Source organism: Lytechinus variegatus, chromosome 7 (assembly GCF_018143015.1).
Source record: "Lytechinus variegatus isolate NC3 chromosome 7, Lvar_3.0, whole genome shotgun sequence".
Lineage (NCBI taxonomy): Eukaryota > Metazoa > Echinodermata > Echinoidea > Temnopleuroida > Toxopneustidae > Lytechinus > Lytechinus variegatus.
This window is the reverse complement of record NC_054746.1, coordinates 2,142,818-2,155,562: the sequence shown is the minus strand read 5'-3', so window position 1 is coordinate 2,155,562 and position 12,745 is coordinate 2,142,818. Positions and strand designations below refer to the sequence as shown.

The 12,745-nt window shown below is 35.8% G+C and overlaps 1 protein-coding gene across 1 annotated transcript; it reads right to left on the bottom strand.

Moving 5' to 3' along the window:
* Positions 1-3,745: 3,745 nt before the first annotated feature.
* LOC121418199 lies at positions 3,746-11,604 on the bottom strand. The gene is made up of 8 exons (XM_041611926.1): positions 11,448-11,604; positions 10,037-10,133; positions 9,204-9,399; positions 8,244-8,362; positions 7,429-7,596; positions 6,047-6,172; positions 5,315-5,452; positions 3,746-4,296 (listed from the first exon to the last, which is right to left on the bottom strand). Exons 1-8 carry the CDS (start codon positions 11,531-11,533, stop codon positions 4,168-4,170), a joined length of 1,059 nt encoding a protein of 352 aa, XP_041467860.1. The 5' UTR covers positions 11,534-11,604; the 3' UTR covers positions 3,746-4,167.
* Between the last annotated feature and the right edge of the window lie 1,141 nt (positions 11,605-12,745).

Below are 12,745 nucleotides of genomic sequence, written 5' to 3'. Positions count from 1 at the left end.
GCTCCAGGCCAGCAGGGAATGTTTTGGGTATTCCCCGCCTTACTCCCGGGCCTTACTTTTGTTTAGAAAGTGTGGTAGAAAGTTCCGCTAATGAAAACAAGCAAGTCAACAAGGATTCGTGGTCGATATTTATGTTTGGAATCTTTTGATTTAGCACTGTTACCCCCATATGCTCTCCCCCTTCTTTTTGTTGCTTGTAAGCGGCCATTATGTGCAAATATGTGGCATCAGTGGCATATAGGCCCTACCCGCGGGGGCCCTACCGAGGATTTTCCACAGGGGGGGGGGGGGCGAAATCGTTCGCCCACTTTTGACAAGCAAATAAAAAAAATGGTCTTCAACCACAAATATAGGATCTCGTACCAGAAAAAAATTGACAAGCGTAAAAAAAGGTCTTCAAGCTTCAAGCTCGTCAGGGGGTGGGGCATGGATAAGTCCTTTGCATGGGTTGTGACTCGTCAGGGGGGGGGGGCAGATTGCCCCCTCCCGTAGGTACACTAGTGTGTGGCATATCGTCTTTCTCGAGTCTCTTTATTCATTCTTTATATATAGGTCTTATTTTGCAAGTCAGTAATTGCGTAACTCATTTTCCATTCCCTTTCTCGGCTTCCCATTTATCCCTCTACCATTCTCCCCTTCTTTCTCTCCCCATTCCCCCCCCCCCCCTCTCTCTCTCCTGAACAATTTATGAGGCTGTGCTTCCCATTATTAGAAATCTGCAGCCTCCAACCAGATCTCTTGTTCTTTAAGATGTATCCAGGTTTTTACTTGCACACCACACTCTCCTTTTATTGTAAAATTGAGATCTTCACTATGACACCAATATTTCATGACATATTGCAAAGTTCATTCCAGTTTAGCTTTTTGGAGCTGCTAGAGGAATTATCGTATCAAGACCATTATCTCTCCACTCTTATCTCTCTCTACTTTTTTTCATTCCTTCATCCTTCTTAAGCTCTCTTTTTTCTTTCTTTTGTCTTTCCTTCCTTCCTTCCTTCCTTCTTTCTTTCTTTCCACTCACTGACACCCCACTTTCTCACCCCTCTCTCCAATTTGTCATGTGCACTGCTGAAGGTTCATATTAGGGACACTGACTTTTTTTATTTTCATTTTTCTTTGAAAATACATTGGGTGATTTCAAGTACCATGTTCGGTGTTGGTGTTGGGAGCGTGAAAAGGCTGCTGAACCGAGCCCCAACACCGAGCTGAGTTCAGAGGAGCGATACCGATCGCGTTATCGATATCCTATGACGTCACGCCTCTGCGCTGCGCTGCTGATCATCTCAACTTTACGCGAGCTATTCTCGACGACGAAAGTGAAATCGGGAAGAAATTGCAGTAAAATCTTATCGTACAGAATGCACAGGTTAAAATCACTGCAATAATCAGAAAGCATAAATATTTTTCATTAAAATGTGTAAAACTCTAATGATTTGCGCTTGTCTTAACTGTAATAGATAATTTTACGGGGGTGTTTCATCGTGTTCGCTTTCTGTTCGTGAACTACAGTTCATCAACACCAACACCGAACTTGAAATCACGATTTTCCCAATCCCTGGGGGTTGGTGTTGGTGAATAGGGAAATTGCATGTAGATCGTCAACACCAGCTGTAATGCTGGGTTCAGCAGACGACATTCAACACCAGAGCTCAACACAAATTGCCGGAAATACGTCATCTTTTCCGAGGTCAATCCCAACACCAGCGTGATTTCAAGTACGGTGTTGTAGCTGGTGTTGGTGTTGTCCCAACACCAACACAAGATTTCAAAACCATACTTGAAATCACCCATTGTAATCATGAAATAAAAATAGAGATTTATTTATTAAATCCTACTGAACCACATATATACTTTGCCTCGGTCAAAGCTTTAACAGGGACCACAGAAATCTATTTGTCTTGGATTTAATCTTGTCCAAAAAATGCTACTACTTGGGCAGTATTATTTCTACTCAGTATAACATATCCCTGGAAATCTCTTTGGATGTCAATCACCACTCTATAGTTGTAAATCATCAAAATATATAAATATTCAATAATGATATCCTAAACTTTTACCGAAACAGTTGAGAAAATTGTAGACTGACGTGTCGGACTGAAACTAAACATACAAGCAAAAAAAAGTCACGTTGCCAATTTAACTGTATACACAGACTCACAGATCTTTCACAGTGCGCCGTAAAGCTACACTGTTGGTCTGTATTATGATAAAAATATGAATTGATAAACTGTTTTAATCACAACAAACACTTGAAAACGGACATATTAACTAAGTCTTGATAGAATTCTGGAATGATAGCATGACATTTCACCTTGGAAATTGAAAAGAAGTTTAATGAAATACATGTAGGATCCTCCGTCCATTCTAGGCAGAATCTGATTACACCACATTTTTATTAGCAACTGCAAAGTCAGAATAACCCCTCCCCATCGACATTCCGGAGTGATAAACTATATCAACTCCCACATGCCACCCTAACAATTTCAAGTACAAAAATATATCATTATAAAAAAAAGATGGTTTTTCTGTACCCCTTTGGGTAAATGGACAAATGATTTTCATCAAGATTAATGTACAGCTGGATCAGAGCCATGTACCTGTCAATGCAACAAGCATACGGCACCCTTACAGAGTACTAATATAGCATGCATTTTCATATTGTATTGGGTAAATACAAATTATTTTCATCAAGATTAATGTACAGCTCGATCAGAGCCATGTACCTGTCAATGCAACAAGCATACGGCACCCTTACACAGTACATATATAGCGTGCTTTTACAACTTTTTGCTCATTCTCCTGAAGACGACAAGAGCACACTTGTCGAAACACGAGAGTTTGGGTGGTCCTTTTCAGGACCAACATATGCTAATGAAAGTTGCATGGTGTACAATGAGAAACGGAAATCTTCAGAAGTTCCAATTACCAAGTAATTAGCAAATAAGAATAAATGGTATGATGTCAGATAGATGGGTCTTTACCGGCATTAATGTGCCCAGGTGATTTTTCAGTGTACATGTGTTTCGGTCTAGAGTCGTTTATGGTGATTGGTTTACATTTTACCATGTCAGAACTTGATAGATCTACATCTATGTTTGAGTAACCATGATTTTAAAGGGATGGTCCGAGCTGAAAGAACTTATAGCTTAATAAAGAGAGTATAATTCACGGAGCAAAATGCCGAAAATTTCATCAAAATCGGATAACAAATAACAAAGTTATTGAATTTTAAACTTAAGCAATATTTTGTGAAAACAGTCATCATGAAAATTCATTAGGTGGGCTGATGATGTCACATCCCCACTTGTTCTTTATATTTTATTATGTGAAATTGAATTTATTCAAATTTTTTTCCTCCAAGAACTAGAAAAATTGGATTGACAACTGATTTAGTGCATTAGATATTTATTACTGCAACTTATTTAATTATAAGGGAGACATATTATTCACACAAGTATGAAATATGAAAAATTATGATTTTATGTAAAAACATAAGAAACGGAAAGTGGAGATGTGACTTCATCAGCCCACCTAATGAATATTCATGACTGTTTTCACAAAATATTGCTAAACTTCAATAACTTTATTATTTGTTACCGATTATGATGAAATTTTCAGCATTTTGTTCAGTGAATTCTACTCTATGTATTAAGATATAAATATTTTTCAGCCCGGACCATCCCTTTAAAGACTTTCTATCACAATAATATGCCTGCTGCAATCATTCACTTGGTTTCAACATTTCAGACCTCGCTGCTCTAACAATCCTGTACATGAGTACTGGGTGGTACTTTCTCATTAATCACCAGATTTTAGCTCAGTCAAAATCAGAACATTCCACAACCATCTTTGATTCTCAGTCGTGTAGTCTCAACATCCAGACCTAATGGTTTTGCTTTGGCACTTCACACCTTTACAGTCAATGGTGGTGTAGCAAATAGACCTCAGTCCCAAGGCCTCTGTCTTAATATCCAACATCTCTTGGCCAAATGGCTTGATTACAATTATCCTAGCCAATCGCAATGTTGCTCCTGCATCATGTGACCTTGATAGCTGCAATCTTTTTGTCTCTGCAACCGATTACCAAAAAATGTCTCAACATTCAACATCTCTGGGCCCTGGGACTCGACTGCAATCACCCTGGCCAATCACAATGCTGCTTTTGCATCATGTGACCTTAATAGCTGTAATCTGTCTGTCTCTGCAACCTATCACGACTTCTTGTTTTCCTTCCTTATCAACCTCTGAGAGAGACATGGCTATCACCCAGTCAGATGTCTGGTATTTGGCAAGGCACTGAAATAAAAGAAGTAGAATGTGTCAATAATACAATACATAAAGTGCCACTCTGTCGAGTGAGGTTTAGGAAGAATCAAACCTAAATGAACACTTTTTTAATCTACTGATTTTTAAAATGTCAAATTAGCTTATTTATACTGTTTTCATTAACTCGTGATTTTTTGGTCCGCACCAAGCCTGCGCTTAATATAGTCCGCACCACACAATAAAAATTGTGCTCAGTAACTACTAGTATAGCAGAGCCGTGCTACTTTTACAATCACCCATCAAAAAACTTGGGCATGCAGATCTGGTGCTGGTCTGGCGCTGATAAAAGCAGCATCAAAATAGACCAGGTCTGGCACAGGCTATTTTAGCCTGCTCCATTCATAAACTCAAAATTTTACAACTTAGCCCAGTACTGGTCCAGATCAGCGGTATTGGCATAAACAAGTCAATGGATTATTAAACAGGCTTACAATTTTTAAATCTTTCAGGTAAGGCAACCTATCTTTAGGATTGATTTAAATCCTGGGTTAAGTTTACTCTATACAGATCAGCCTCTGTATGGTCTTAACCTGCATGCATATATAAGAACACTGAATGAAAGAGCCACAATGCCTCAATACCAATCCCACAGATATAAAAATCGATATTGACAACCTGGCATTGGTAATTCCATAGATGGGTATTCTACAAAGTGATTAAAAAAGTGGGCATGTCGTGGTCTAGTGGTCTGACTCTCGCCTTTCAAACAGAGGGTCGTGGGTTCGAATCCTAGCCATGGCTTGTTTTCCTTCAGCAAGAAATTTATCCACACTATGCTGCAATCGACCCAGGTGAGGTGAATCATGGGTACCCGGCAGGATTATTTCCTTGAATGCACTGAGCGTCGGTGATGGTAGCTCGAGCTAAAGCCTGGGTAATAATTGCAGCGCTTTGTATCCTCAGGCAAAGGCGCTTTGTAATCCAGCTATTATAATTATTATTAGAAGCAGAGGCATTTTGTAGATAAATCAGTTTATTTCATACTTACAACTGCTGAATGATAGAGGAAAACAGAGTTAAAATGCCCTGAACACAAGAGGGAGTCCTTTCCATCATTCTGAACTGAGGGAAGACGTAGCATCTGGGTGATTGGTAAATGCACATTAGCATACTGCAGCTCGGATAACTGACAAATAAAACAGATTATGATCAAATTAAGGTGACTTTGAAAAGCAGTACAACAATTCTGGATTGATACAGGGCTATCAAACCTGGGTCTAGTTGCACAAAAGTTACCATTATAGTAACTTTGCTATCCAATGTAACTACCATGGTAACAGTGCTCATCAGCCAATGAAAATCAAGGATTCCATGAAAGATAGCATTTCATGCAAAAGGGCCCTGGACATTTCAGCCAGTTCTGACATAGCATAACATTAATTCATTACATCTCTACATATACACTTAGGATCATAAAAAACAAATTACATTGAAAATCATATGCACTAAAAGAAAAAATCTGAGTAAGATATCAACCCTCATTTTTGAGATGTTTATGTAATATCTTGATATCAATAATAAGACAGTATCCATATTCATCATGTATTTGAATTCACTGGATAGCGCTATCCACTTTAATAAGAAACAAACCTAACAAAAGATAAATATGCTGGTTTTGCTAGGGTGAATTTCAGTGTTCACACCATTCGAACAATTGATCCCTATCATTACAGGCTCTACGCTTAGGTGGAGAATGGCAAGTGTAGATTGGTGGCCATACCTTGAAATTTGACATGATAGATATTGTTCCATCCTCTCCACCCAGAGCGACTTGATGGTCTATTCCATTCTTCATCTCGGGGATGTCAGTCTCATCTGGGAGGGACATGAAATAACCACTGCACATCTAGGGAAAAAAGAAAGAAATTGTTAGTTGAATTGTAAGAGCAATTACGTTAATTTATTTAGTTATTTCCCTTTCAAGGATATTCATAGCATATAATGATTAAGAATATTCCAGAATATCTCAGTAAAGCTTTGTTAGAGATGCTATTGAATGAGATAGAGTAATCTTTGTTATTTCTGGCATGTACTAAAATAGAAAATAGACTCCTGGTGGCAGTGAAAAGGACAATAGGATTAGCTTGTTTTATACATTGTTAATTTCACTGAGGTCATTCAAGAGTCTTCTAAAATTAGACTGCTCTAGAAATTGGCAGAATGTTCTTTTGTAGACAATATTAGAAGCTTCCAGAATAGAGAATAATTTGTATATAAGCTGGCAGTTTCTTCAAGGACATCATCATATCAGATCAGAACTCTGTTTCATACCAGACTTTATGTCAGAGCATAGTTTATTTCCAACTGAAATACAACATTTACCTTCTGTGGAATTATTTGCACACCATCAATAAACTGTTAGCAGTTACTTTGAGAGAGGAATTCTCAGTTCTCATCGAAATCAGCAAGCTGTTTTAATGAACGCTTTTCAACCCATGAATTGCTGAAATTGACTGTTAATCATCATCAACATCATCTTCATGGACATTTCAATTTGTTAAAGTGACTCTTGTTATTCATCATGCTTCAACATCAATTTCATCATTGTCATCATTGTGAACTTTAATTTAAGGAATCTTTGCAAACCAACTTGGATTTTATCTGGATTAAATACAGGACTATCATAACTTTGAATTGCACATCTGACACTTCAAGAGATGTAAGATCATTATTATTTTCATTTGTTTAGTGTATGGTTATTTCCTGTAATAAAAAAAGGAAATCAAATTTAAAACTAAATTTTCATTGTTATTTGTTGCAGTATCGTAACAAAATCAAATAAACAGTGTATATGACTATGATCACATTTTCATATAATCAAAAAGATAAGCAAAACTGAGTTAATACTCATAGTAACATTAGCAAAACAAAACAGTGAATAAAAATTCATCAAAATTGAATGAAAATAACAAAATCAGGAAATGCTGATGCATACATCTAAAATGAAATAAATATTTCTTATGTTAAATTGCTTTCTGAATTATACATTCACAACATTTTCAAATTTTAGTAAACAGTGAGAGAATATGGTTTTATGTCCACTGGAGGGTGCTTGAAAATTAAAGATGCGCAATTTCATTGACATAAGAACCAAAAACTTACAGCTTTAACACAAGTACCCATTGGTACACTAAATACAAGAGCACCCTGTTGAATAAAGTGAAGATTCTTTGCCCTATCCGAAGCAAGAATGTAGTTTGTAGCAATGCCAGAAGTACTACTGTATAGCCTTGCTGCTAGAAGCTGACCTACCCCTTCAGACGACTGTTGCTGAGTTGAGGATAAAATAAATGATTAAAACAGAAGTTCGAGTCAAAGAAAGGAACATAACAATAGATCACAGAAGAATTTGGGGTAAAAAATAAGTTGCGAGCTTGAAAAATGTATTCCTTACCTTTTTGGATGAAAAAATATAGTAAATACAATTTATGGCTTACAAGTTTCAACCCAGTAAAATTCCAATTATAGTGAAATATCTTTCAAAATGCCTCAGATGGCCATGTTACTTTTTGTGATAAATATGTATGTGGTCCCATAGACTCTTTTGATATTGCCATGCACCATATGCAGTTGAAATATCTAACCTATCTAAATTTTCAATATGATCATTCAAATTAAGTACAGAGTTTTAACTTTCAACCTTATCAATTGGAATGTCTGTTCATAAGACAACTTTTAAACAACAATTAGCCTAAATACGTGAACATGGAGTTTTTCTCGTATACTACTACATTTACATCAATAAGCCTGCACACCTAACCAAACAATGGCATTTCATTACAATCAAAGCCACCCCCCACCAATAAAATAAAAAATAAGATATTAATAAAATAATAAAAACAAATAGATAAATAAATAATAAATAAACCAACAAATGAATACATGAATAAATAAATACTTATCATAATCAACCTTACCTTATCTTTTGGAGATCTGTTGTTGGTTTGTGGAAGTCTAAGTTTCCAAAGATTTGAGAATGGCAGAACTGAATGCACTTGTCCCTCTACATCTCCTGCAACAATCTCTATATTACCAGCTTCAAAAATATGGGAGGAAAGTCAGAAAACATTTGTAACTCTAGGTACACAAACTGAAAACAATTGCCATATCTATTTATAGATTAAAGTTCTTGATCATACCAATGCAAAGTTAACCTAACACTTGTCCAAATTTGATCAGGGTTATATGGAAATTTAGTGCCATCATTGTAACACCAGTATAGTTTAGATATTAGAATATGTATGTTCATATCACTCACTAATACTAGTACTGTAACAGTTCTATGGAACAGCTACTTGGATATTATCTTTAAGACACAAGTTAGAAAGAGTTTTGATAAAAATCAATCATAACTTTGGAAATCACTTAAATGAATTCTCAAAGAGAGAGAAATGGGATCACTTGATTTACAAGGATTGAAAATTTGTAGAGACAGTGCTAAAATCATTCATAAACTTGTTTCAAATAAAATCTCTGATACTATATTCAAATCAAACTGCAAGGAAACTTGATTATAAATACTCCTTTTATAGGAGTTAATAAAGAAAGTTGTCTTTATCTGTATTGGCTTAAAGTTTGTAAGAACAGCATCAATATGAAGTCTTCATAGAGAGATGGTCCTTTAGTATAATGGGACTTCTTTGCAAGAAACTTTTGTTCAATTCCAACAAAATCGTAAGTAAACAATGAAGGGCAATTCCTTAGAATTAATGCACATTTGTAGTTGATTTGTGTTCGATTGCAACTGAATTTTCATGCAACACCCCACATGCTTGATGGGACTGACTCTTGTATTGCACTTCAGCATAGGTTTCTTGCAATGCCCCACTATTACTAATGGATAATAAACATAACAAGAACTTGAATACTGCACTCACCGGCATCTTTGTCGACCTGTAGGCTATTCAGACCATGGTTGGATACACTCCTCCTGTCAAGGATCTGCTGCTTGCTGAAAATGGTGATCATTCCTCGCGAGTCTGCCGTGATCAGCTCCAACGATCCAAAATTGGCAATGTTGTGGATGTGCATTGCTTGTATAGGTCCCCCTTTCGTCTCAAGGATCAAATTGGGCTTTAAAAATAATTGGTAAGGATAAGAAACACAATTGATTCAGTTAACATTTTTATTCACTTGTGCCTTGGAAGCAAAATGTGTACTGGTATTCCCTTGTGATATAGCTGAGCAAGAACATGTGGAATAATAATATGTCAGGCCATACATCTACATGGTTTTTTTTATACTTGCAAATATCATCACAACTTGTGAAGACTAGGGTCAGAGAGTTATGCCCACAAATGATATTCTAGTAGCAGAGTTCTGGGAGTGCATTCAGAAGTCTGGTTTAACTTAGAACATTGGTAGCCAAGAATATTCATTTAAATCTCTTTTTCTAATGTTTATTTTGGTGTTTCCCAATGTTTTAATGGTGAAGACAAACATTTTTAATGATTATTTCCTGACATTTATGAATGATAGGAGTGTCAAATGAGCTGAAAAGTTGAATCTACAAACCATACTGTTATAGATTTATGTCACAGTTTGCTATCCATAGTTAAACTATAACTTCAGATTACAATTTATATTAAAATCTAGTTCAAAATACGGGCCTGTATTTAAAAATTATACTGTATATAATATATAATTATATACAATATATCACATGATCAGCTTTTTATTCATCATGTGGTTACATAGCAAAATAACATACCTTTGAGATAGTGATTTCTGCAGAATGTAAGGAATTCATGTGGTACATTCTGACGACACCATCTTCAGATCCAAGTAGTAGACTAGTGTTGCTGTGCCTTTATGATGGGGAAGAAAAATAAAGATAAGCCTTACATACTTGTATTGTGGTATGAAATTATTGAAGGATGTCATTCAGAAATTAACGCTAATTTCAAGTTGACATTTCCGTATCCTAAAGTGACCAAAAACATTAAAATTACCAAGGCATGTACTTAATTTAGCCGGTATGCCTAAAATTCTCAATTTCCAAATAGTACAATCCAGAATTAGCAATAACTCTGAGAACAGTTTTGAAGATCAAGGTGATTTTTCTTTCATTGTAATTGTGGCAAGTTGCTGCATAGTGTGATCAAACCAACTATTGTGAAAAAACCTATAAAAAAACTGATTAAGGCTGAAAATATACTGAATACTGCCTACCTAAATAAGCATGTTCATGAACAATATACAAGTACATCTTAAAAGTTAAATTATGGCCTGTATTACTGATAGCATCCCTTTCTTATTTTGCTCATGACCGAGTAATAAACCAGAGTATAATAGATATAACCATCTGCTCTTGGGAATCAATTTATCAATACTAAAAATATCTATTTTATTTCATCATTATTGCATAATGAGGAATTATGAAAATGGCAGTAATGATAGAATCATTTAGGCGATCATTTCTAATACTATAATGTAATGCAAACACTTAATGGTTATTTTCTTTGATTCTGTTAGAATTAATATGATTGTTACCATAGCTGAAATAATTTTTATTAATGATTTCAACCACCACAAAAAGTTTCACATGTTTATACGCTGCTCTCTCCAACATTAATGATCATTAACTTCTATTGACATAACCAAGTTCCCCATAATCAACAATGCCAATATGACAAATATGAAGTTATCATTGATCATCATCATATTATGATAAAGATATCATCACTAATCCCCTACCATCATTCATCATCATCAAATAATTCGAATCAATTTTAATATCAATCATCATCATCATTCAATCACCATCATCATGATCATCCATTCATTCTATCATCATGTCTGAGCAAGGTTGGTTATCTGACATCATCATCATCATCATTTCCCTCCTCTCAAAGCTCATTTTCCTATACATTTCTGAGTTTTAATCCCGGGGCTGGCAGCCACATAGACCATAGTTGTGGCCTTGCACTATGCAGCAAACTTGCATCCCCGTCGCTTCGCCATCGCATCGTACAGTTGCAGTCCATAGTCTTTTCATCTATTCTGTAATCGGTCCGGATTACAGCTTACACCTACCGCAGTATGTGGGGCACACGTTACAAAATCCGGACTTCGTTATGTTCACATTTAAAACTTGAAAAATAAATCATATTTCTATTTACCTAAATGTACGCCCTACCAGGAGTGTGTTGAAGCTTTCCTTCACTTGAAGATTCCAAAGGGGTTGTATTTCAGCTTTGTAAGGCATTTTCTAGCTCTCTTAGATGAGAGTTCCGTCGTGTCGCGGCACTTCCGAAAAATCTTGCTAGTTGTGCGCCTGAAAATAAGACTAGTATAGTGGTGATAAAAAAAGCAAACAAACGACCAAAGCTTTGATAAAAGACATCTCCTTGTATCTGGAGTTTCTTTCTTTCTCTTTTCTTTCTTTCTTTCTTTTTTTTCTTTCTTTCTTTCTTTTTCTTTCTTTCTTTCTTTTTTTTCTTTCTTTCTAATTCTTTCTTTCTTTTTCTTTCTTTCTTTCTTTCTTTCTTTTTTTCTTTCTTTCTTTCTTTCTTTCTTTCTTTCTTTCCTTCCTTCCTTCCTTCCGTCCGTCCGTCCGTCCGTCCTTCCTTCCTTCCTTCTTTCTTTCTTTGCAAAAGAGGGGGAGAAGGAAAGATAACTTAATAGTTATGAAAAAATAAAAAAATAATAATTGAAAAAAAAATGAAAATTATACAATAACCATCCATTGACACGTCCCCCTTTTTTGTATTTGCTGGACTCCATGTTTCAAGGCTTTTTCTCCTAACAGACAAGTGTCAATCGATTTGCTTAGGGTCATTAGGAGGAGGAATTAAGGGCACCTCCCACAAGGACCCCTTTTTATTTTCCATGTATAGGTAGGTTAAAGGCGTTTGTCCCTGCATGGAAAGATCAAACCTCGATGTTGATGAATTTGAATCCACCGACGGGACATTCGTTACCCCGTAACTCTGGTACGGGTGTGGGAGGGGGCTCTTCTTTCTTTGCCTGTCTCTCTTTCAGTCATTTCAAATCATTTTTTATATCACTTCCCGTATCACTTCTTGATCACATAACCCCCCCCCCCCTCTCTCTCTCTCTCTCTACGGTCTTTACTTTACGGGTCAATATGTTCTCCCAAAAATATATCTTAGGCCACTGAGATTATTGGAATTGTAACTCATCTATATAACAAAAATATGCTGAATTTATCACAAATGATGCTTGGTAAATTGAAAATTCAAAGTACCGAAAAAAAACTTGTTAAAACGTTATCCCCTTTTGTTAGAATTCTTTTTTTATATATTATCTCACAGATCTTCGATCGTTTTCGGGGTGTAATCCCTCGTTGTTTGCTGATATCTTATTCCTCAGTTGTTGTTTTTTATTTCGTATGTATTTAAATGGGTTTTTTTTAATAGAAAAGGAATGAATACAAAATAGATTTTAAAAAATAATA